This window comes from Xenopus tropicalis, chromosome 1 (assembly GCF_000004195.4).
Source record: "Xenopus tropicalis strain Nigerian chromosome 1, UCB_Xtro_10.0, whole genome shotgun sequence".
NCBI classification, from domain to species: Eukaryota; Metazoa; Chordata; class Amphibia; order Anura; family Pipidae; genus Xenopus; species Xenopus tropicalis.
In genome coordinates, this window is record NC_030677.2 from 135,597,760 (window position 1) to 135,624,350 (window position 26,591).

Sequence of the window (26,591 nt, forward strand, 5' to 3'; positions counted from 1 at the left end):
TACATGTATTTTGTCTTTTCTACCTTTTTTATGTATTCAGTTGTTACAATTCAACTGTCATATTTATTTATTTGTGGGTGTGCAAATATGCTTGCATAAATTGTATAACTAACCTTTTTTGTGTGTGCGTATTTAGTTTTTTTACAATTCCATTATTGCCGTTATTTAATTATAGCATGAGATACATTAGCACTGGCATTCAGGTTGTGTTCTTTCGTTATGGTGTCTACCTAACTTATGTAATATATTTATATAGATATTTTTTTTAGACTATAACAGTATAAGATTAGAAAAGTGAGTATGAAAATCTTTTTTAATGTGACAACCACAGATGATAATTTATCAACCACTGTTATGGTTGTTTCTATTTGATTTAAAAAAATATATCTACTCTTTTTCCTCTGTATGGCCATTAAGATCCATAGGTGTTCCTGATTATTTCCTCATTCTTGGCAATGGCAGCTAGAGGCTCGCTTACTGTTGTTTTTCATCTTGCTTTAAGTATCAGTTACAGATCTAAACTGCACTATTTCTAACTCAGGTTTTGCTTGGGGACACTGATATTGTGTGAGAAGAACACTTCAGACCTGTTTGCCACCTTCTTCAATTTACTACTTGTCGTTTCTTGCATTTGTAGTGTTTTTTTGTTTTGATTTGTTTTTTTTATTTATTTTTTTTAAATCAAGGTCAGCAATAATTGAGGATTTTCTCATATGTGTGTGTATATGCAGAAGAAATAATCCATTTTATCACAGTTGAAAAATTCTGTGATTTTGCCCATTAACTTTGTTTTTCAGCACCTAGACATTGTACAGCAGCCCCCTAAGTTTTAGTATTGGAGATAGATGGATGACTTGGGGCCTGGGCGATAATGCTGAAGAAATAAAACTTAATTAAAGTGTTAATTCTATTTGTGTCAACCATTCGGCTCCATTTGCACTTGGTCAGTTCTCTGAGAGGAATAGAAAGCAACAGGGAGGCTGATCTGCTGCCCCAAGCACCAGAACAGAGCACAGAGGATTAAAGCGAAATAATGAACTGCTTTTGGTCCAAAGCAGACTCAAAGATGTGCAATTAAAAGTTTAAAACATCCATTATTTACTCCCTGTCTAAGTCATTTCCTCTGTAACAATAATTAGATCTGTGTTGGTTCAGTTGCTATCTTTCTCGCCAGCATTTCCCTTTCTCAAGAGGCACCTCGCAAAGCAGGCAAGAGCAAGTTTCATTCCTTTGTTGTCCGAACAGCCCATGCTAAATGGCAAAGCAAAGGGTTAAACCCCCAGTTAACTTCTTTAAGTATCTTTTCTGAAAAATATCTCTCAGTATGTACACCTCCTTGCGGGCACACTTAATCTTTCTCTTTTATTGTTAACCTTTTCTTCAGATTTTTGCTTTTTCCTGCACTATAATTTTGTGAAACTAAGTCTGTTACTTAGGCTTATATATCGTACTGGCTGTGCCCCTGTGATTTTTCTTGTGTCCTGAGCTTTAATAAAAACAGTATTTTTAGTTATGAGAATGAAAGATATTCTTCTCTTAATTTAGATAATCGATATGCTTCATTGTTTTTCTTTTTCGTAAACTTTTTAAAAGCGTAAAGGGAGCTGCTTTATACATTGACTGAGGCATTGTGTTAGCTTGCTATCATTATAATTATAATAAGTATTTTATACAGAGTATTTTCACTTCCTTCTAAATAGTATTGGAGTATTGGTTCCTTGATATTTATGTACTTATAACATATTTCACACTGAATTTAAAGAGTATTTGTATAGGGGGGTGTTGACATAGTACCACAATCGACAGGAATACTTGTGAAAAAATCAAAGTTTATTTATTTTTTCAATAATTTTTGATTTTGCGCATGTATTCCCGTCAAGTGCGGTACTATGGCATTCTGTTTACCATATTTACTATATATATGTTTTAGGAGTGCTCCTCCTTGGTGTATGTATGTGTATATATATATATATATATATATATATGTATATATATATATATATATATATATATATATATATATATATATATATATATATATATATTTGTAATGTATTAAATAAAGTACCCCCATTTTGTAACATATAAGGATATTATAAGTCATGGAGGAGTTCCATAATCGCATAAAAGCACAAGGCCATAGGCCGAGTGCTTTTATAAAGCTCATGGAACTCCTGTACAGAAATAAAGAAATAGCTCTTTCTATAGCATCCTATTTAAGCAAGTAATCCTTGTTTTTTGACGGATTTCCATTTTCTCTGAAATAATAAAATAGTATAGTTATCTTGATGGTAACAAAGCAAAAATAAACCCTGTCACATTTCTTTGTCTTTTTTTTTATTTTTGGGGTTTTTTTTTTTGCTTAAGTGTATTTGTATCCCTAAGGCATGGTTCTTCAAATGACAGAAAGATCCCTAATCCATGAAACCCCAAGCATTCCAGATAGTAGATCCGCTATATGCCATTTACAGTTCTCAGTAAGTACTCAAAGTTCAGGAAGCCCTCTTCTTACTTTTCTGGATTTTGGTAGAAGTGACAAACGCGGTAATCTGCTCTAAAAATATTTAGTAAAGACAAAGGGCACATGGAGTCAGAGCTGTTGTAAAGGTTAGTGTATGGCAAAGTAGGCCAAGTGGTTATTCTGTTTCTGTGTTAAATCAAACACACACAGGTAATACGATCTCAACTTTGTAAGCTGTTTTGCTTTTCCCTTTATTAAACAGTTGTATTTAAGCCAGAGGCATATGCAGATCTTTACATAGTTGCTCTCTTATTTACGTCATATATTTGTGTAGTGCTTTGCACATGGTGCAAGACAGAACGAAGGGCAGTTTTGCAGTGACGTACCAACATTTCCAACTATAGTGGAGACAATGCTGCCTTTGTTTAAGCAGTTGGTAAAAGTTTTAATGGATTACTGTATGTGGGGTGTTATTTTAGGTATGCATTCTCAGACTTCATGGTAATCATGTAATGGAGATGTTTGGCTGCAGATATGAAAGACCTGTCTCATTATTTCTTAAGGGAGTCTAGCGTGTGTTTCAGAGATTTTAACTTTCTTTGTTAGAGCTCGAAGCCTTGAAATATGTTTTGAGAGCACAAAATTTGTTTTTGTTTTAAGCACTGATTGTTTATCAATACTTGCTAATAACTGTGACCATATAAATGGATTAACCAAGCACACCTGATTTAATAACACAACCAAAATTATATTTTATCTGTAAAGTAACAGTGAATATTGTTGTTAGAATGTTTCCTATCCCTCTTTGTTTGCATAATGCAGTTCAAGCTACATTTTTTGGTATCCAAAGGTTTGTGCTTCCTATTCTTTACCTGCATAGTTTTTTTGTTTTTTTTTGAGCTACCCAGTTGTTTAATAATGGGGAAAGAGCTGTAGACATTTTCATGCCCTTTAGATTGTAGCTATATATTTAAAGTTTGTTACTGTAGGTAGTCAGCTGTTGTGCCAGTTAAGTACTCCTGAACTTCACAGAGATATGCAGATGCAGTCTGTGCTTTATTTACTTCGAACGTATAATCATGCAGTTAAAAATATGAGTGACTTTGTGCTGGCTTTATCAAGCCTATAGGGATTCATTAATAAATGCACTTAAAATGTTTGGGTTTCATGTGGACTGTGCAGTTTCTATGGCTGAAACATTGTGGCTGTTTCCTGCTAATCATCTGTCTTTTACCAAATTTAGACATGAAAGGATATTGGTGCACTGCCAGCTTCATTCCCTCAAAATCATTCAAAGAATCGGGGGCCCTGTGTGAACATTAAACTCTTAGTTAAGAGTAGCTGAGCTTTAGGCCATGAGATGCCGTTCCCAAATATAAAACCCTGCAGACAACTGCTGCACACTTGAACCTTTTATTTCAAGGCTTTAACAAAGAACCAGGCTGCTTAACTTTATCTTTATTGCTAAAACTGATCCCATTGCAGTAATGCAGGGAATATGGGCAAATCTTTTCTTTATTCCAACGTGTAAGCTTTCTTTGTTTGTGAGTAATTACACATGGGATAATCCTTCGACTGTTTTATATTTAGTGCGCCTATTTGCAAGTAACTGGCATTTTGTCTGCTAAAGACCTTCCAGTAGGAGGCATTCATTGCAGCTCCATGGAATTTCCATATTGTTTCTAAACATGATCATGCTCTATACCATGGGTAAGTGGGGAGAGACTATGTTAAACACAGTGCAGAAAGTTCTAACACTCACGGAAGAATGGTGTGCTGGAGCAGACATCCCAATGGACTTGTTTGCAACATTAACCTGGTGGTTACAACTGTATGCATGCTAGATCCAATATTCATCCATTTATGATTCTCAAGTGTTGACACAATTTTGTAAGTGTCATTATATCAAAAATAGGTACCAGAGGTGTTTATTGGAAAACAGACCTTTGCAATAAGGTTTGCCTTCCATTTATTTGCATTAAATACACAGCATAACGTCATCGCAACTGCTTAGAGGTAAGAGATGGCATATGGGAGATCTTTCTGTAATTTGAATCACCCTACTTTAAGTTGACTAAAAAAATAATTTAAACATTAAATAAATAGTTAGATTGCTTTTCCTCCAAAAAGGATTAATTACATCTTAGGATAAAGTACAAGATACTGTTATTATTACAGACAAAGGGAAAATCAATTTTTAAACATCTGAATTATTTGGTTAAAATGGAATCTATGGGAGGTGGCCTTTCTGTAATTTGGAGCTTACTGGATAATGGGTTTCCATATAATGGATCCCATACAACTCATACCTGTACTATATTATTACAGAGAAAAGGGAAATCTGTCAAAAAAGCAAGAATTGCTTCCCTTATTATAGAGCTGGTGTCAGAGTCAAGGAAACGTAGAAAATTCAAAACACGCACAGATGTATAATTCTTGTGGAGCCTTAAAATGGTAACTTCAGAAGGATATACTGTATTTTTAAAATTATATACCTAGTGCATGGTATTGAAATATTTATTAAGTTCATCCATTATTCATGCTACAAATAATCCAGGTAGGCACAGTTTGAAATGAAAAAAAAAATGGTGTGGGTTCCTGTGGGCCTGCAGAGCAGAAGCGCTTAATGCGGGGTAAGCAGAGTACTACTGTATAGTGTCAGATTGTTTCTAAAAAAGTGTAAAGCGCCACACAAATCTCTTTTTGTTTTGCTGTTGCTAACAACATATCCAGAGCAGCAGTTATAACTGGTGAATGTACTAGAAAAGTCGCCTTAGAAGACCAAAAAAGACGGAGTAAACAGACGTATAGTGTAGTGCAATCAAATCTGAAACACAGCACAAATCATGTACATTAGCAGAATTGTAATGTTTACGATTTGATTGTACAATGTACTACACTATAAATCTTATTCTTTTTTTCGCCATCTTGATGATCTTCTTCGGGTTTAGAGTTGTAACTTAACTTTATATGAATTAGCACATTCAAAGGTGACTTATTTGTGGCACTTCTCAGGAGTGTGTGATTGATAACATGTAAGCAATGGAGATATATTGTTGTCAGACCTTTTTCTCCAAGAAATCACGATAAATAGCATTATGAAATCAGCTTCACCCTAATGCTGAATCTGAAATAGATATCCATTGTTCTTTTACTTGTGTTAGTTTCCCATTTTACTTTACCAATACGGGATGGACCCTTTGATATCTGGAGTGATATCTGGAGTTCTGTAATAAGAGACTTGTTATAACTGGCATGTGTCTGCCAGTTTTTCAGTCGAAATAACAAATGCTGTAATTCTGTTGGCCACAAAAACAAAAGCTCCATGCTGTTCTGTGATACAAAGAATAGGTGTGTGTGTAGATATTTGTGAAGTTGTTGTTTGTGAAAGACTTTATAATGACCGTAAATGAGGTTGCAACAGTGAGCGAGTTCTACGTCTGAGCAGCTTTCCGCTCCTTCCAAATAAAAAAAAAAGTTGTACTCAAAATTGAAGTTTAAATCTATTTAAAAAGGGAGGAGCCAGGTAATTGTGTCAAAAGGAACCCCTGTTAAGAAAGTGCTTAGAGAGGTTTAGAGAATGAGCCACACAATTTAAGACTGTTGAAGACGGTGTTTGAATGATGCAGATTTTGAGCGCTTGTTTTTTGAACCGTGCTCCACTATAAACCATAGATTTAAGAAGTGGATTGTACATAAATTTGTTCAGAAAAAACTGTGTATCTTGGGATCTACATATGAACTGGTGGAATTCTGATTTTTTTTTTTTTTTTCTATTTGTGTCGTGGGAGTATATATTTTTTTTAACATTAGTATGTATTGTACCATATGAATCTTTCTTTTCTCAGGTGGTCAAGGGCAAGTTGCATGCATTTCCCTATGATTTTTTTCAGGTAATACATTCAGTTACAATGGATTAGCTTTCTACTACTAATTTTTCACTCAATAGTTTTATATTAGAAGCTTTTGGACCAGGCATCTGCTTCTTTATTTCATGCATGTTTATATTAGGTGGCCACAATCATCTTCATTTAAGCCATTCATATTCCAACACTCACGGTGGACAAATGCCAGGTTTATATTTTAGCCGTTTTAGAAATATTTAACAGCAGAAAAGCTAAAGAACATGGTAGTAAGCCCCTAAAACATAAAAGCACAGGATGAAGACCTGTTAAAATTGTCTGTGAATGAAAGTAAAATCCCTTGTGCTTCTATTACAACATTGTGTTTTTCAGGAATACTAAAGCCTAAAAGTGAGAATAGGGTCATAAATGTTTTAAATAGGTTTAAGTATCCTGTATTCCAGCCAGCCTGTGTTAAATTCCTTCCATAAAATCTAATCCCAAACTGGTGGTTTTTGATATTCCTGTGTGATGCTGAACAACTGTTGTGTTACTTTTGTTTGTGCAAAGCTGTAGTAAAGGAAACATAAAGTCACAGAGCTGTATAAGAAAATAACCCTTGCGTAAAAAAAAAACTCCACCTATCCTAAAAAAAATTTGTTTGTATGTTGTGCTGTTTTGTAGCAGTCTGGGGAAAATAAACTTCCTTAGGTTACGTTCAAGCTATGACATGTGTTTAGATTGGTGCCAGGACTTCACCATCTTAGGTACTACTACATGTAGTGAATCTGTCATATTAGGACCCACCACCTGAAATGTTACCTGGCCACAAAATCTAGGGTGATTTTTGGTGATTCACTTGTTATATTTATTAGATAATATTTCCTATGGATATCTACATCATATAGGCCCATCATGGAACAATTGTGGGTCATATTACTCCATGGGCTGCCAAACTATATTCTTGCTTGATAGAATGTATCTTACTTTAAATGTTGCAGCAGATATTTTTCTATGCAAACTTTAAAAGGGTTTCTTAGGAACGGATGTCATGCAGGATATTATATGGCAAATGATGTCTGTATTACATTGTTAATCCTGGTATAGGATCTGCTTAAGGGTTTAAATGTTGAAAAAAAAAATAGTATTGTTTTTCAATTAAAATGGATTTATGCTAGCTCGAGGTTGGCACACACGAGGCAACCAGGCATGGTATCTGACTTTTGCCCAAGGGCTGTATAAGGGGGACATACATGTGTAATTTCACCTTTCTGTTATGTTGTTTGGGCTAACCACCAAAATGGCTGGAATAGCAGGAACTGAAAAGGCTTCACTTCCTTTGGCTGACAAAAATGTAGTTGGGACAGTTGCTAAAGAGCACTGTAGGAAATGGCATTGTAGGTTAGTAGGTCCCACATCTATGTTTCATCTATTTATTTTTCTGTATACAAATACACACACTTACTATACTTACTGTACTTCTATTCTTCTCAAAACTCTGCAGTTCTGTATGGTATCATTTATTGTATACATTTTGTTAACCAATTTTCTCTCCCTCTTACCATTTAGGGCTGTCTATGACAAAAACGTGTAATCATAAATCTCATTTCAAGCCAAATGTTTTCCAATTTTTTTCTTTAAAAAATCTGTACCCTCACTTACTTCATTCTTTTAAAATGTGTCACATAATTTAACTAAAGCACAAACAGCATACCTCCAGAAAAAGAACACTTTGTTTTAGCCGTTTGTTATTTCTTATATATATCTTATATCTGCAGTGATTGTGGAAATTGCTTGTTATTATTTTGTATTCAATTTTTGCATATTACTTTAAATTCCTAACTTCCCAAAGGCCCCTATTGGCAAAGAATTTGTTAGCTGGGCAGCCAGCCGCTGTGCAGTATCTCTTTTTATTATATCGGATGCTTTACTCACACACAGTCTAAATGGCCCTTTCCCACCACAAATATATATGAAAAAGTACATTCTTATACAAATTTATAAACACACACATATAGAGTTAGAAAAGGATGGTGAAAAAGAGATGGTTAGAAATTTAATGAGGGGCTTTATGTTTGTTTTTGACACACTGAACATATAAGATAAATTTCATAGTGCATATTTTTTATTTAACAAATAACAATATGCCAGATCTTAAACTTTCCTAAAATACTGTAGTTTTTTATTTGCATACAGTTTGCTGCTAACCTTAACCAAGATATTGTTCTATATTAGGGGTGTATAAGGGCAAGTGAGGATAGCGACATTGAAAAGTCAGAAAAGTGAAGTTGTGGAATTCTCTCCCTTAAGTAGTTATACTGGCAGATACATTTGTTTAAGAAACAGTTTGATGTCTTTATGGGATTACAAGGTTGCTGACAGTATACCCTTTTCAACATGAGCTCAATGAATAGGGCTTATGCTGAACATACTTTTTGCCTATTGTTTTAATCAAGAAATATAAATTGTTATTGTTATTTAGTTTCATTTTAGCACTTCCTGTCACTTCCCGGTTCTAGGGAGCAGAGGAGAATCTGACCAAAGTAATTACCAGTCCACTGAAAATGTTTTTTTTTTTTTTTAATTAAAAGAATAGACAAAATACTTTTTTTTTTTTTTTTTAACCTAAGATGTTTTTAGGTGTAAAAAAATTAATCCAGGGGCAGAATCTATTTCCATTTGGAGTCAGGAATAATATTTAGTCCCATTCTGAAGCAAATTCAGATGGGTTTGGGGATTTTGTACCCTCCACTGGAACAACGAGAAATTAGGATAAAATGAAAGTATGTCGGTTACAGTCTTTTCATCATTTTGCAGAACAAGTTCATCAGTTGATCATATATGTTTCCAAATTATACTTTATCTTCCTAAGGATCCCATAAATATTCAGATATTTTAGGCTAAATTACTGTTAACAAAATACTGTTAATGGTATTTAAAAACAAACATGAATACTGCCATGTTTGGTTACAAAGGAACTTATTTTGTCTGCCTTCTCCAAAATTAGTGTAAAATGTTAAACTTAAAGGAAAGTGTAATGTTTTACTCTTATACTGCTAGTGTGTTACTGTATTAGTTTAAAATGCTATTTATTAAAGAAACAAACAAAAACATGGGGGCTTGAAAAAAGTGAAACATTTTGGTTCTCCTCATAGAATCTTTTTCAAGATTTGTTCTCTGAATAGAATTGAAATGTTTGCTTAAAGGAGAAGGAAAGGTAAAAAACTAAGTAAGCTTTATCAGAAAGGTCTATGTAAATACAGCCATAAGCACTCAGAGAAACGCTGCAGTGAGTCCTCTATCAAAAGAAACTCTGGATTTCATGGCTCCTTTTTTGTAAACATTTTCTTAGGGTATCTGACTTCCTCTCTTGTCTGTTCAGATCTCTCCTCTTTCCCCCTCTCCTGCTTCCCCCTCCCACAAGAATGCTAAGGACCCCCCCCCTTAGGAACGTGTGATCTGAGCTATAAGGGCTAGCGCTGCAGCAGGAAGATACTTAAAATGGCAGCTGCAATCTTAAGCAAACAGAGAAAACTTCTAGGGCTGTTTACTCAGGTTAAGTAATGCTTTCTGCAGAATAAATATATTGTTCTAGGTGGCACTAATGTGGCGAATCTATTGGCAGTAAAATGCCAAAATGACTTTCCTTCTCCTTTTAAAGAACTGTTCTTTTCAAGCCCCATGACTGCTCCTTTGCATTTTATCCTATTGAGGTATTACCTAGACTATTTAACAATAGGCTATTTAAAGGGAATGTTCACCCTTTGCATAGTCCTGACAATGTGGTAGGACTTTGCAAAAGAAACATTATACAAAAGTGTATAGTTAATTCAGAATAAAACTGGTGCCTCTCCTGATCTTAAAGTGCTGTTGCAGAGAGAAGCGGGTAAAAAACTTAAGTGAGGACTGCCATGGCTTTTGCACATGCCTCAGCTATCCTCATTCATTTGCATAGAATTAATTCTATTGGCTGTCAAAGCATGATATACAAATGGGTGGGCATAGGCACCAAGCTTGCACAGTATTGTGTAACGCCGTGAAGTTTCTTAGTCCCTGCTGATCTCTGCATTTAACAAAGAAGGGAGGGGATTGGTGACACCCTTCTACAAAGGGGGCAGACCAAATCGGCTATCTTGGAAGGGGCAGCAATAGCTATCAATTAAATTGAAACAAGCAATATTATTTTATAATATATATTATGTATATTTATATAAATCTGTATAAAATAGATGCACTAATGGAGCATACTGGCCATATTAACCCTACTGTGGAGTTATATAATCCTGATATGCCCTTTTCTCATCTTCACATGTAGCCCCCTTGGCCTTAATCAAGCAGCACTTTTTTGAGTGAGCCCTTTGACTGGCATCCTTGTTAACTCAGTTGATCTCAGTGGAAAAGGTGGTGATTCAGGTTTGATTTGATTGTTGCAGTAATACATTTTAATTAGCAGCTTATTAATGTTCATTGAGCATCAATTGAGCAAAATTTATAAAAGTAGTGAAATTAATTTGGTTGAGATTTTAGTGCCCCTTTTTAGGGAATAGAGGTTTTTTTTAATTATATTTTATGGTTTAGCAGACAAACACACAGACTTTTTGAACTCTGTAATGCCAGATTGAGTAAACAGTATTTAAATCATGGTCTCACTGCTGATATTATTTAGAACCCAGTTATGCTATTCATAGTAAGGTTATCACGTGAAAAACTAGGGGCACTTTCTAAAAAAATAAAGCTAGAAATTATCTTGTTTGCATTTAATTCAAATGCAGTCAGTTCAGCCCAGCAACTTGCACATACTATGGTTGTCCCTGGTTATTTATGTGGTCTGGTAATCTTAAATCATAGCCGTCTTCACAACTGCCTGGTACAGCATTTCTCCAAAATCCTGTCTGTCATGTAGTAAATCTGTAGTGCTTTCTTTCTCTGACTATAATATTGCATTACTACACATTTTAATACCTCATATTGGTCAGATAATGCTGTTCTCTTATGACTCCCTCACAAGCTGAAGACTCTCAGTCCTTGGGCTAGATTTATTGCCAAGTGTTTCTTCAAAATAGAGCAAGGTAGAATATCACTACACAAATGAATCTTTTTTTAAATGTGCTTTTTCGAAAAAGATTTTACAGCCTTTTCTGTTTATTCTTTTTACAGTAGAATTGTCCTTTAGGGATTGGAATGATGTGTGGTGATAAATCACTGCTGCGAGTAGCCAAACTCTGTTCTCTATAGTGCACAGGGTTAAAGCAACACTTATGGTATTTATTTTTTCATATTGTGCCTATTTTGCCTGGCTCCCAGTCATAAGTCAGTTATGTTATTGTTCATTTCTGAATTAAATTGTATTGCTCTAAAAACCGAGTGTGGTGTTGGGTAGAGCAGTATCATAAAATACCGATTAGCTTTGTAACAACCGCCTTTTTCTGTTTGTACATTAGGTAATTGGTTGTCATGTGACTTTATCTGGATAAGAGGTCCATACCTAACACGCCCCTAAATCTGCTAAAAATCATTTGAACATTAGATAAGCCGAATAGGATTGTTTTGCCACCAATTAAGCAGCTTAGTTAGGATCAAGGTTCTGTTTTGTTATTACAGAAAAAAAGGAAATTAAAAAAAATAGAATTATTAGCTTAACATGCACTGTATGGGAGATGGACTTTCCCTAATGGATAATAGGTTTCTAGAAAAGGGCTTCTATACTTTAGTGATTGCCCTAGCTTTTAGGGTAGTAATGTCTTAAATGTGCTCTAGGACCCGTGAATACCGGGAAATTAGTCACCCGCGACAAATTGAACGGAAACTTCCGTGATTTTGTTGAAATTGCGGCGCCGCGTATGCCATCCCACCAGCGATTTACATTTTCGCCGGTGGGATGGCAGTTCGGGGAGATTAGTCGCCCGCGAAAAGGGAGCTTTGTCGCAGGCGACTAATCTCCTCGTGTGCCAGAGCCCTAAGTGTCTAATAATAAATACTTTGTTAGCATTTTAGAGGAAATCACGGCAATAAAAACACCACATTGCACTTGAGAACTAACAGTATAAAAGTAGGAAACCTTAATTCATATAATGTAAACTAATATGCAGTACTGTGCAGTAATATGCAGTATAATATATGACATAATTTATGACATTGATATCTTATGCGATAGAAATACACAAATATTTAATTGTGAATAAAAAAGGTATAAATCTTTAAGAAAATACAAGGATGTTTGATTGCATCTCTTTTGCAGAAAAGGTTTTTTAATGATCTTTATGGCTCCCAGTTTGCCCATGGGTTCTATGGAGGATTTTATTTGGCACCATCTGGTACTGCATATAATAAACCTGCTGTCTGGGGAAAAACTGAACTGATGTGCTTCTTTTACAAACTAAAGAGAGTATTAAACATTTTTATAAAGGTTTATGGTAGTACATGTTCCTCTATTCCAATATACTCTTGTCTTTAGCTACACTGAAAATATGTTGTATTTATTGCTTGAAAAAAATCTTGAAATAGGGATTCCAAATCTCTCAGCCATTTGTAATATTTTTAGACAGACTACTGCAAATGTAAGTGAAGGTTTTGTATCTATCTATTTATCTATCTTTCCATCGTGTGTGCTCCCTGAGTAAATACAATTGATTAATGTACCATGCTCAGCAGGATCAAGATGATAATTATTGTGCAAAAAGTATTTTCAGTGTTTAATTACTACATTGTTATCTTTCTTAGGGAAGTCAAGCCAGAGAGTGGACGTACACACTTTTAAAAACCCTCCCACTAGGAAGTGGCTCCAAAAGGCACTCCATGGAGATAGTGATAAACACACATACAGTGAGAAGAACCCAGCAGGCAGTGCAAAGCTCAGTCAAAATTAAAACAAAAAATAATATACTGTACATATATAATGTACAAAATAGTTGCAACTAGTGATTACTAGGAAAAAATATCAAAAGAAAAATAGAGTACATATTTTTAATTATGGTAATTTTTGTTTTAGAAAACAGTGTAACTCACACCGTTCTAATAGACATTTAATAGACATTCTTTTATTTTGTCATTAGTGCTTTGTCTTCCTCTGCCTTTTGAAGGTTTCACTTACTGAATTCGCAGTTTCAGCTTTGCCCAAGTTTCCAATCGCCTCAGGTGGCTACAGCCTTCTTCCCAACCTCCCTGAGCCCTCCATTAGTATTATTTATACTTTGCATTGAGTTAAAAGACTAGAAGCTTTCTGTCATTGAGGTTTAATAAACACCAGGCATCACAACAGCAAAAACCTCCTGTTGCTCATAGCATGTACAGTGAGATATTAGCATAGTTACTGAGATAATGTATATATAAAGGCCCTTACAATTGCTTATGTCCCTCTGCTAAGCAGTTCATAGTAAAGACAGAAGTAACACTAAAGTGTTACATGGTGATGCCTAGCATCCAGGGGGCAAGGGCACCACTGTGGATAAATAAAGAGCAGGTGATTTCTATTGCAAAGCAGCCCTAGTTTATCAGGGGCTGCTTTTTAAACACTGTAGGTGACAAGTGTCATGCTGAGGAAAGGGGTGTGATATTAAGGTTAAATTGAGAGTTGCTAGTCAGAACATAGCCTGCTTTCTGGCAGACACAGAACAATTTACACAAGAGGGAATAGACAAGGGGATAGTGCTGGTTCATTGGATTTAGTCAGTAGAACTAAAATAAACATCTTCCATGGCAATTTGTCCCTGGCAACCCTACCTATAAGGCCAGCTGAAGTCACTGCATTGCAAGAACAGGAGGTGTGAATAAGCAAGTGGGTGCTGAGAAAGCTAGGTTGTGGGGAGCCCAGGTGCAGGATTTGCCTTCTGGTTCCCTATTTTCTGCAATTGCACCACTTCCTTTTCCCAAACCATCAATGTAGGTTATGTTGTTTTTGCCTGGTTTCAAACCCTATCCTTGCTCGGAGTGTAGCAGATTCAGTGGCTTTTCTTTTGCAGGTTGGTTAATTCAGTTATTGTTTTGAGGGCTTTTTTTATTAGGGATATCCACACAAAAGCATTTTTTCAACCTGTTTTAGGGTTACACTTGTACATTATGCCTATAGTAACTTTATCAGAGGTTTCCAATCAAGCCTAACCAGACTAGAAGTACAATGATCAAACATTATAAGTATTGTGTACATGGGCGTCCGCAGAAAATTTTCCAAGGGGGGGCAAGTAAGCTAGTATCATCCTGCAACAGACAAATATATATATATATATATATATATATATATATATATATATATATATATATATATATATATATAAATATATATTTTTTTTTTGCAGGATGATACTAGGGGAGGCTAAAGATGGCCCATACACAGACTGACCTACAGCTAATGTGACACTTAGTGGATTCGCTGCTGGCGTAAAAAGTTAACCTCCCAACTACCTCTTGCCGTTCCCACTGACTCCCAGGGATACTGTACAAAAGTGCGGGGGGGGGCTTTTTTGTTTTTACCCTAAAATGTTTAGTATGTTAAAGTATTTATACGCGCATTTCTGTGAGGGGATCTGCAAACATTTGTGTTTGTGATCAGGGCTAGTTCGCATTCAAATTCACTTTTATTTTTAATGGTTTTTCAGTTATTTAGCTTTTTGTTCAGCAGCTCTCCATTTGGTATTTCAGCAGCTATCTGGTTGCTAGGGTCTTATTTACCCTAGCAACCAGGTAGTGGTTTAAACAAGAGATGGGAATATGAATAGTTAAGGGGCCTACTTGGAAAAATAAGTAATACAAAATTATAATAATAAAATTGTAGCCTCACAGAGCAATATTTTTGGCCCCCATTTGAAATCTGTATAGAGGCAGAACAGAGGCCTGTGTATAGTACCTGGGTATAGTACCTGTGTATAGTGCCTGTGTATAGTACCTGGGTATAGTACCTGGGTATAGTACCTGTGTATAGTGCCTGTGTATAGTACCTGGGTATAGTACCTGTTTATAGTGCCTGTGTATAGTACCTGGGTATAGTACCTGTGTATAGTGCCTGTGTATAGTACCTGTTTATAGTGCCTGCGTATAGTGCCTGGGTATAGTACCTGGGTATAGTACCTGGGTATAGTACCTGTGTATAGTGCCTGTGTATAGTGCCTGGGTATAGTACCTGCGTATAGTGCCTGCGTATAGTGCCTGCGTATAGTGCCTGCGTATAGTGCCTGCGTATAGTGCCTGCGTATAGTGCCTGCGTATAGTGCCTGGGTATAGTGCCTGGGTATAGTGCCTGGGTATAGTGTCTGGGTATAGTGCCTGTGTATAGTGCCTGTGTATAGTGCCTGTGTATAGTACCTGTGTATAGTGCCTGTGGGATGAAATCTGCAGCAAAAGTTGAGAGTTGGTTCTCAGGTAAAGTTACAGCTGCAGATTCTTCTTTTCAGTCTTCATTTGTTTCCAGTTTGCAAAATCTCCCGATCCCTGTGTGCATCTGTGCTCTGATTGGTCAATTTTACTGTCTGTCAAGGAAGCTGTGCTCTGATTGGAGAATCCACAAGAAGAAAGATCCAATCGGAGCACAGCAAAAACGGGCTTGAGGAGACAGTGCAGAAAGTAAGGTTTTTTTTGCTACTTTTCCAGGGGGGGGCAAGTGCCCCCTCTTGCCCCCTTCTGTGGACGCCCATGATTGTGTAGCCCTCTGCATTACCCATTGTTGCATATTTTGTAAAGGCCAGAATCCACTAATCAATATATGTAGACAAACAACACATAAAGAGTCAAATGTAATAACATTTGTAAACTGGAAAAAATTGCGCACAAATAAAAATTAATATAGTATTTGGCAATGTAATATTTTTCATTTGACTGTTGTTGCATTGTGAATTTTAATTGCACATGCTTGAATATAAAAACTTTTTAATTAAGAAGTTTTACTACATGCACTGGCGCAAGCTAATAAATTTGCAATCACTATCCTACTGTCACATGAAAGGCAAAGGGTTTGCAAAAGGTATATTACATTTACGTAAGGCAAAATTGTTTGCAGTGAGAATATTAATTCATATTGCAAAATTTTTGCTGATAGCGACCTATATTACATTCCCCCAATAGTGTATTAGGGGGATCTAGGGCCAGTTGGTTTATTACTGTTGCTGTTGAATGGTCAAAGTTATTGCACTTTCATTTAGGAAAGCCTATCATTGATTCCTGTAACACCTTGAGCAGGTCACCTTTATTCCCTGTGCCACATGTAGCAAAACAAATATTGTAAGAAATCCCTGTGCCTAAAAAAAGAGCAATGTATTTTCTAAGAAATCATAGCAGCTGGAGGGCTGAGAGATTGACATCTGAGCTGTAGCATATCATGTAACACACTTTTCTGTCAGCAGATTTGTCAAAATCAGTGTATCTTGCATATGTTTGGCTGCCACACTTTTATATCACTTTTTAACCCCCTTGGAATTACAGCTGCCAGCGGACCTCCCTCAGAAGTATCTGGGGAGGAATTTACTATCCAATAATAAAACCTTTTACTTTTACAAGACCTGCATTTAAACCCTTGCTTTATCATTGTTTCATATAAGAGCCTCCATGAAGTTTAAATGTGAACATGCACTGTATCCAGACCATGCTGCTTTTATCAAGTCATTTTTTTGTGTTGAGAGTGACAGTAAATTTAATAAGACATTGCTGCAGCTTTCCTAAGAGCAGTGGCTGCCTCATAGTCTGGCCATTTACCATGCAGTATTAGATTAAACTGGTGCATGAAGTAAACTGAGATGAAATGAGAGGGAGGTTTGAGAGCCCACAAACGCCGATAGCCACATAATCCTATTGTATTCATGTTCTATATTTGTAACTTTCCTTATATAGACTAATATCTTTTGTACAGTTGTTAATATGTATTCTTAAAATTTCAGTTGCGAAACAAACATACGGGGGCCGATTTACTAATCCACGAACGGATCGAAAGCGTCCGAATGCGGTTTTTCGTAATGGTCGGTATTTTTGCCGTCGCGACTTTTTCTTAGCCGTTACTACTTGCGCGAATTGTCGCGACTTTTTCGTAGCCATCGCGAAAAAAACGGAAACGTTTGCCCGCCGTTTACTAGCGCTCAATACGAAAAAGTCACGACAATTTGCGCAAGTCGTAACGGCTACGAAAAATTCGCGACTATTTGCGCAAGTTGTAACGTGTACGAAAAAGTCGAGACAATTCACGAAAAAGTTGCGACGGCGACGAAAAAAATCTCAAAAAATACGAAAAAGTCGCAAAAAGTTTATTTCCAATCCGATTTTTTCCCATTCGGATTCGTGGATTAGTAAATCAGCCCCATACTGTTTCACATTCAGGTATTGCTGTTTATTATTTACAATCCCCGCTGCATTAAAACTTATGTACAGAAAAGTCATATATGGTTCCATGGTCAACGTTTGGCCTGGCTTAGTAGCCTGATGTAATGGATTTCTGTGGAACCCCCTTCTCCTTAAGTTCATCAATTATTATTATTTTTTTTTTTTTTGCTTTTAACAATTACCATTCTTTTTCTTTTTTTACATTGTTACAGCTTTATTTTTTGTGTTTTGGTCATACACACCAAATATCTGTCTTCTTATAACATTGCTCAAATAGCAAGAGTGGTAAAGTGGTGGTTTTTGTGCTAACCTTTTTTCCTGGAACCTTTGTTAAGTTTCCTTGCAATTTGATTAATCAATAAAACTTTGGGCTGTGTTTGAACAAATAATCATGCCCTGTGATTAGTGGTGGTGCTGATGTGGCATGTAGGCATGTGGTCCTCCTGTTTTACATGGTTGTCACTCTCGTCCATAAGCTATTTATCATGAAATCCATAGTAAGAGCCCATACCTTCTATGTTCAATTGCTTTTCTTCCCTCAACTGTATGTTGTTGCAACTTTCAGTTATGTGCAAATGAACACAAAGGTCTATGCTGTGTTCCACATGCAGTAAATATTCAGATCCATGGACAGAAACAAAATGCCTAAGCTTTATCATGACAATTCTCATGTTCACCCTACCATTTTACACTTAACTGTCCTTTCATTTAGTTGAGATCCCTTTATTTTAGAAAGGTGGGTTATATAGCTATCCACAAGTCAAGCAACATTTGCTCTGACTCATTTAATCATTATTATGAAAGGTTATTTCTTGGTAGAAGTGCTTTTAAGCAAAATGCCATGGGCTTTTGTAGCCATCAAAGGTACAGAAGGTACAGATGGGTTGGGTCCATTATTATATGTAGTACAGTCAACTATTTCTTTTATTGTAGTCCAAGAATTTGTGATATAATTACAGTGTCTAATATTGACTTGTCAGTCTCTCATTATGACATATACGTGTATATGTTTGTGTGTGTATAAACATATTAATCTCACACATATATTTATATTTATGAAGAACATATGTTTTGCAAAGCTGTAACAAACAGACTGCTTATATGATTTAAAAATGCTGTCTGTTAAATATAGTAGCAAAGAAAAGGCAATCGCAGGTTTATAGGAACAGAAATAGATTCTTGTGCTAGGAAATCAATTTATAAAAATTAAGGTAATACTCTTTAGGAGTTATGTTATAAAAGGGGCAAAGTGTGCTACATAGTTATCAATCAGCAACATTTGCTGTTCACCTGTTTTAAAACAAGCACCTTATTGGTTGCAGAGTTCCTGGCCAAATGTGGCCCATTCCTCAACCTCTAAAAAAAGTACTGAACTGACCCATCTGAATATTCAGCTGGTGTATGACCAGTCTTCCAGGATCTGTATTGTCAAAAATTGCACATTTCCCTACCTCTTCCTTGCTCCTAAATCATCCTTTTTGCCATTAAATTATATTTATTTATATAAACGCTCCCCAGCTTTCTTCTAAACACATTTAGGTACATCCTCTCCCAGCAACTCTGTATACTTAATTCATTATCTCCATATTTTTCTACAATAATATTTTACTCTGTTATTCCCATCACATTTTTATTTCCCATCTTTTTCAGTTGGTTGTAGGCCATTTGAATGACTCCTCTATTTATCTCTGAGCCATGGTTACCTGGCTGGATACATCCAGCCTTGATTTAAGCTATAAAAGAAATCTATACTAGAAAATTCTCTGAGCTATAATTGTTGCACTCCCATGCTGGTGAGCTGCTAAATGTGATTCTTGGCAGGAGAGTTTTTTTTGCTGATGGTTTAATGCTTCTCTGTCTTGTAATGTGAGCTACTAAGGTTAAATCAGTGATGGAATTCATTGTTCTCTGCTTTGTGGTTACTTAGAAGTTTCTATCCCAAATGAAAGTATCAAGTCTACTTAAGGGAAGAGATTTTGGAGTTTTTCCTTGATAATTAATTGCAGTTTCCTTTACAATTACTTGCAAAAGCACTCCGACCCAGTTCTCTTAATGTACTTAATAATAAATCCTAAGCTACAAATAGTTATCTAATATTTCTGTTTAAAGTCACTGAAATGCAGTATAAAAATTTTTACGGAGGAATGAAATAAGTCGTCAATGGAAAAATATGTACACAAAAAGATTCAAGAGTCTGTTAATTGCGCATTGCAAACTTTTAAAGGTGTAATCTTTTGGAGCAAACATAACTTTTTCATTAAGAAGTTTCATTACATGTGCGACTGTCGCAAACTATAACATTTGCAAACTTTCCTCCACTGTTGGAAGTGGCCGCTAAACAGTTTCCGTATTTGCAAAAGCTCCAGTTACTGATTTTTATTACACCCCACCCCCCTCCCCTTAATATTCAGACCCACACACTAATATTTTGTAAAACCAACTCTTCTGGGATAATATGAACCAGCTAAATATGGGCTTTGGACCCAGTCTTCCAGGTAAATATTTAATCTATGGTCAGGATGTTCTCTACTATTCTATAACTGCCGTTATTCTGCATTTGTTGAAATATATGCTGTAATGCCACTGATACAGTTCTATAGGCATGGTTAGTGATCACAAATTGCAGAAAAAAAACAGCTTTCAGCTTTTCTATGCAAAAGGCAGGACGATTAAATAAAAAAGGTTCCTATTAAACAAAGAATATCTTACAAACTCCTTCTCTTAACCTTCAAAGCCCTCCAGTTCTCTGCTCCTCACTACATCTCTTTTCTTGTGTCTCCGTATGTTCCTGGCCGACTCCTTCGTTCCTCGCAGAGCAACCGCTTGGTTGCGCCCCCCACTACTACTGCTGTTTCCCGCCTTAAACCTTTATGCCTTGCTGCCCCCTACATTTGGAATGCCCTCCCTGATTTCCTCTGGAGAAAATCCTCCCTCAGTCTTTTTAAAACTAAATTTAAAGACTACCTTTTGGAGCACTTACCCAGCACCTGATCTGGGAACTAGCACTTATATTGTAATGTCACCCACTGTGACCTACAGCACTTATATTTGCCTATTTGTGTCTGTAAGTTACCCTCCCATATAGATTGTAAGCTCTACAGGGCAGGGACCTCCACCCTCTTGTGTCTTTCACTCTTAACTAGTTGCAACTGTATTTATCTTGTATCTATCTGTATTTATTGTTATACTTTGTATTTATCTATTATTATCTTAATAATCCCCTGTTTGTATTAATGTATTCTACTGTACAGTGCTGCGTACATAAGTAGCGCTTCATAAATAAAGATATACATACATACAAAATGTAGTGATGTTTAAGAAATAGGTTTAAAAAATAGGGTGAAACTCATTATTAGAAGGTATGTGGGGGGTCTGTGGACAAGGTGTTTAAATGACTGCACCAGAGTAGAGAGCCCAAGAACCACATTGGGATGGTACTTAACTTAAGTAGTTATGATCTGTAGATGTGGGTAAAACTTAGTTCCTGCACACGATCAGTGATATTGTTTGATGGTGTTATGTACACTTACTGGGAATCACTTTTATTTAAAGCGTTAGCATTGATTTCACAATTGGCTATCCTTTAACACTTATTTATACATATTAAAAGTGTCCTTCTGTTTATTGTGAGGGGTAGGAGTTGAATTTAAGGGATTATATCATATTGCTATGTGGAATTAGTGCAAGCTGATCTCTGTGGTTTGTCGGCGATTTCAAAGACAGTCTTTTGGAGACCAAAAGACTCTCTTATATGCACAGAGCTGACCAACCCCAGAAGGGTGTAAAATCCCTAAGGCCATTGCTACCCTGTAAAGTTTCTGGTAATAGCCATGGGAATACGGTTATAGGCTGTAAAGGAAAAAATGTGTAATATTTATGAGGTAAAATATTTTGCATTGTGTTCCTTTTAACAGTTGCTGCTGCTGTTGCATGAACACCTGCAGCTGACCAGCACTTGAAGGTTACCCTTGGGTGGGAACTTAATGACTGGTATTATATCCTGATGCTAGCTTTGTGTAATTGTGGCAGCTTATGTTTCCTAACAGCTTTAAACATTGTAGTAGAATTATTTACTATTTTTGACAATGTTGTTTTAATTTCAAGAAGAGCTAGGAACTAGACATTTTTCATACTGGTATGAATAGAAATTATGTCACAGTAAACTTTTATTCAGAAGTCGGTTGACTTAATGATAAGGTAGAAGTTTAAGGTTTGGGGGAGTACCTATAAATCCAGTATTTCACGACTTTTCTGAATTTTTTTTTACCCCTTTCCTAAGGTCTTCCATGTGGCTTTTGGAAGTAAAAAATAAATTTGTTTTTGAGGAAGGATCTTTGGAAGGGATACTGTCATGATTATTATGGTTACACATAATACACATTAGAACTGCTTTCAGGCACGTTATTGTTTCTCCTACTCCCATGTAACTGGAGGAGTCACAAGCCGGACTTCTTATTATTGAGTCCTGTTCTGATATCTACTGGGAGCTGCTATCTTGTTACCTTCCCATTGTTCTGCTGGGAGGGGGGTGATATCACTCCAACTTGCAGCTCAGCAGTAAAGTGTGACTGAAGTTTATCAGAGCACAGGTCACATGGTTGTAGCACGCTGGGGAATGAAGAATATGGCTAGCCCCATATGAAATTTCAAAATTAAATATTAAAAAATCTGTTTGCGTTTTTGAAAAATCGGAAAAAAAATGACAGTATTTCTTTAAATTTGCATGTAAGGGTTAAAAGCAGCAACATTCTTGTTGTGGTTATCTGCAAGGCATTTTTTTTAGCAGTATGTTATTCTGTAGATTTACATGTGCTCTAGATCATAGCTGTCTAGCTGGAGGCTAGTAAGCCACATCTGGCCCTACAAGGGTTTTTAATGGCTTCTAGTATGTCCTTGGGTTCCATAATGGCCTCTGCATCATTTTAATGGCATCTTGGCCCCACACCTGCAGTAAACTTTACTATCATTGAAACATAGGAAATTTAACTTACTTTACTTCACATTTGAGTGCTTTCTGAACTGAAATAGTAAAATAATACATGACCTCAAAGGACATTTTTTGTGCATTGGCATATGGATGTGACTCCACTTTGGAAAGCTGCTTTTGAAGTGGTTTGTGTTTTCAAACTTAGGCTGGTTTTGAAGCCATGTACCCTTTCCCTTCCCCCTAACCATCAGCCCATGTAGCTTCCATATATGTAAACTCAGTCCAACCAGAAGGATTCAATACAGTAACTCTATTAAGATTTCAACAACCCAAGTCATAATGTTTATACAAAAAAGAAAAACTAAATCCGTTGCCTTGTGTAGTTATAATAGACCAAGGCCAATAAAAGTTTCTTTTTTTTAACTTTAAAAATAAACCTGTTAGATACTTTGTGTAATGCTTGCTACTAATGATGTCAGTGTGTGGTTTATATTGAGTTAATCAGAAGAATTTCATATTCCTGGCCTTCTAGTTGTTATTGAGCTGCTATCAGCATCCACAGACTTATTAAGGACACAAGTCACATCAATGAAATTAATTCATGCTTTCTAGAAAGTTTGCTGTTCGGTTGAGTGAATATTTGGGAATTCTGTGGGTTACTAGCCCTTTATGTCTATGTAATGATCCTGTAATTACACAGCATTACATAGCATATTGGATAACAAAAATCATTCTTTCTAACACTGCAGCACATGAAGTATTAGTTGTCAATGATAGCTATTGAAATGTCACCCAACACTTTAGGTAACAATATCCCGTTTCTGATAGCCCTGCACAAAATGACAGTAACTAATGCCAGGAAAGCCCACTGGGCCTTAAATGGTTAGTCGATGTGAAATGTTTGTTTTTCAGCGTGTGATCTGTGCCGGTAGTGGCGGAGGCTTGGCTATGTAAAAGGATGAATAGAAGTCATATTTTTGTTCAGTCAGAGCAGTGTGTAACCTAACTCCGTTCCATTTATAGGGTCTTTGATCTTGTCTCTACCCCAACCCCCCCCCACCAAGGCTGAATACAACTGTTCTTATACACAGCTAGTGACATTAATATTCTTCACTCCCCTCATCCTTTTGTACTCCTTTATACAGGGAAAGCATGTTACACGCACATACACACTCACACTTTGTGGTCACAATTTTTTTTATGGTGGGGTGGTGGGGGGCAAGGTTAGAACATCTGACACCTTGCCTTTTATGGTCCTGAAGCCATAATGAGCATACATGTTCTGACTGGCTGTGAGGCACTATTGTGTGTATGTCACATTATACTTTGATATTAATCTTTTTTGGAATGGAGCATATCATGTAAAATCTACTGCATGCTACAACAAAAATAGCACTGCAATTGTTAGGGACATATTGGGTTTCTAGTGCCTTTGGTTACTTGCATAAATTATGTACTGTAACAAGTGCAGAATTTTGGGTTAAACAAAAAAAGACTGAAAACACCCATGAAGTTTTAAATGTGGGTTTAGTTACTCCCCGATAATTTATGTATACAGGCCAGTTTTTTACAAGTGTAAATGCAAAGTGTAATCCATTGTTGTTTCACCAATCTAATTCTTTACAAAATATTCAAACAATATATTGTTAATCTTCAAAAAATGGTTATGTTTCACCAAGCTGTAATCATCATTACTACTCTTTAATATCTTTCATCATTTATAAGTCAGCTGAATGTTTATGCAAGGTGTACAACATAACATGAGCATAACTCTTCATACTAAATACAATACATACATACTGAATACAAAATTTCTGTTTTAAAAGGAATCAGCACTGTAAATCTGATTTTGGATTCCTGGCATGTGAGATCTTGTGTGTTTCAGTCTGGTTAAAGTCCCGGAAGGGACAGGTACAAATCATACTAATGAGCTTTTCTGTAAATTTTATGTTTCTCTCTCCCCGGGTCAATGGAAAGAAACCTGCCTGGCCACTCCTGTGCATTTCATATATTTTGCTTTTATCATTATGCCTGGGCAATTATCCACACACGTGTTTATTTTTTACCCTAATAACATTTGTATGGTTTCTGTGGAGGTCACTCCATTCCATGCTTTCCAGAAGACACAATAGTGTGTTTTAACAATGTTTGAAGTAAAAGTATTAATTTTAATGCAAAATATTCTGTATTTATGACATTTGTAGATTTTACTTGTGTTGCCAAAGGCATGAACCACATTTTTGATCAATGAATGTGTCTAAAACACACTTTGCCAACTTTCCTGTAATCTGTCAGAGTTCCAAACAGATATTGGTCCAGGAGTTGATCATCAGTTGATGCCATACACGGTTAAGTAAGTGGCCGAGTTGTTCATGATTCCCTTGTCAGACTTGTGAAAGACTTGGCACCTTACTGAAAATCACTGTAATTTAAATGTATTTTTCACTGGCTTTACTGTTTTAAATTATGTACATAAACATGAAATTGAATTCCTTAAAAGCTAATTCCAACTTATAGTAATGTAAGTCCTACTATAATAAAAGTATAAGGTTCTGTGGGCTTTTTTGGAAGCCCAACCTCTGCAGGGTACACCAACAAGTGCAGTCTTGCGATTAAACTAAAGCTGCAACATGTGACTCTAGTCTTACCTCATTGGCAGATTTGACATGACCCATTTTGATTAACCACTTTTTTTCCCGCTCAGAAGTATAATTGGCTTAAACAGACAATGATCAGACAAAGAGCTGCCGTGGGAAAGAATGTACAAATAAAGACTTTCTAAACCAGTTGTATATTTTTATAAAACTTGGGGTGTGTCATGTTGTTGTTCAGCAGCCCAAGAAAAACAGTTTTGGATTTTGTCCGTTTCCTGCTCATGAAGAGGCATAAAAGAATCTTTGCTACTCCCCTGCAACAAAAATTGTTTAAAATCAGTTGCACATATAGGGACAAAACCAGTGTAAAAACTTTGTTTCCGTGGCCATCTTTATATACAGTGGTGTGAAAAACTATTTGCCCCCTTCCTGATTTCTTATTCTTTTGCATGTTTGTCGCACAAAATGTTTCTGATCATCAAACACATTTAACTATTAGTTAAAGATAACACAAGTAAACACAAAATGCAGTTTTTAAATGAGGGTTTTTATTATTTAGGGAGAAAAAAAATCCAAACCTACATGGCCCTGTGTGAAAAAGTAATTGCCCCTGAACCTAATAACTGGTTGGGCCACCCTTAGCAGCAATAACTGCAATCAAGCGTTTGCGATAACTTGCAACGAGTCTTATACAGCGCTCTGGAGGAATTTTGGCCCACTCATCTTTGCAGAATTGTTGTAATTCAGCTTTATTTGAGGGTTTTCTAGCATGAACCGCCTTTTTAAGGTCATGCCACAACATCTCAATAGGATTCAGGTCAGGACTTTGACTAGGCCACTCCAAAGTCTTCATTTTGTTTTTCTTCAGCCATTCAGAGGTGGATTTGCTGGTGTGTTTTGGGTCATTGTCCTGCTGCAGCACCCAAGATCGCTTCAGCTTGAGTTGACGAACAGATGGCCGGACATTCTCCTTCAGGATTTTTTGGTAGACAGTAGAATTCATGATTCCATCTATCACAGCAAGCCTTCCAGGTCCTGAAGCAGCAAAACAACCCCAGACCATCACACTACCACCACCATATTTTACTGTTGGTATGATGTTCTTTTTCTGAAATGCTGTGTTACTTTTACGCCAGATGTAACGGGACACGCACCTTCCAAAAAGTTCAACTTTTGTCTCGTCGGTCCACAAGGTATTTTCCCAAAAGTCTTGGCAATCATTGAGATGTTTTTTAGCAAAATTGAGACGAGCCATAATGTTCTTTTTGCTTAAAAGTGGTTTGCACCTTGGAAATCTGCCATGCAGGCCGTTTTTGCCCAGTCTCTTTCTTATGGTGGAGTCGTGAACACTGACCTTAATTGAGGCAAGTGAGGCCTGCAGTTCTTTTAGATGTTGTCCTGGGGTCTTTTGTGGCCTCTCGGATGACTTGTCTCTGCGCTCTTGGGGTAATTTTGGTCGGCCGGCCACTCCT

General features: G+C 36.4%; 1 protein-coding gene across 4 annotated transcripts in view; it reads left to right on the forward strand.

The window, feature by feature from the left end:
• aopep (aminopeptidase O (putative)) overlaps window positions 1-26,591 on the forward strand; it is a 199,960-nt gene that overhangs the window by 135,747 nt on the left and 37,622 nt on the right. Inside the window, exon 14 of one of the 4 annotated variants that reach the window (XM_031890955.1) lies at window positions 13,024-14,430. The exons of the other annotated variants lie outside the window; for them this stretch is intronic. Within the exon in view, the coding sequence (XP_031746815.1) occupies window positions 13,024-13,221 (198 nt within the window). The 3' untranslated portion in view covers window positions 13,222-14,430. Of the gene's footprint in view, window positions 1-13,023; window positions 14,431-26,591 lie in introns of those variants that run through there. 4 annotated transcript variants of the gene reach the window in all.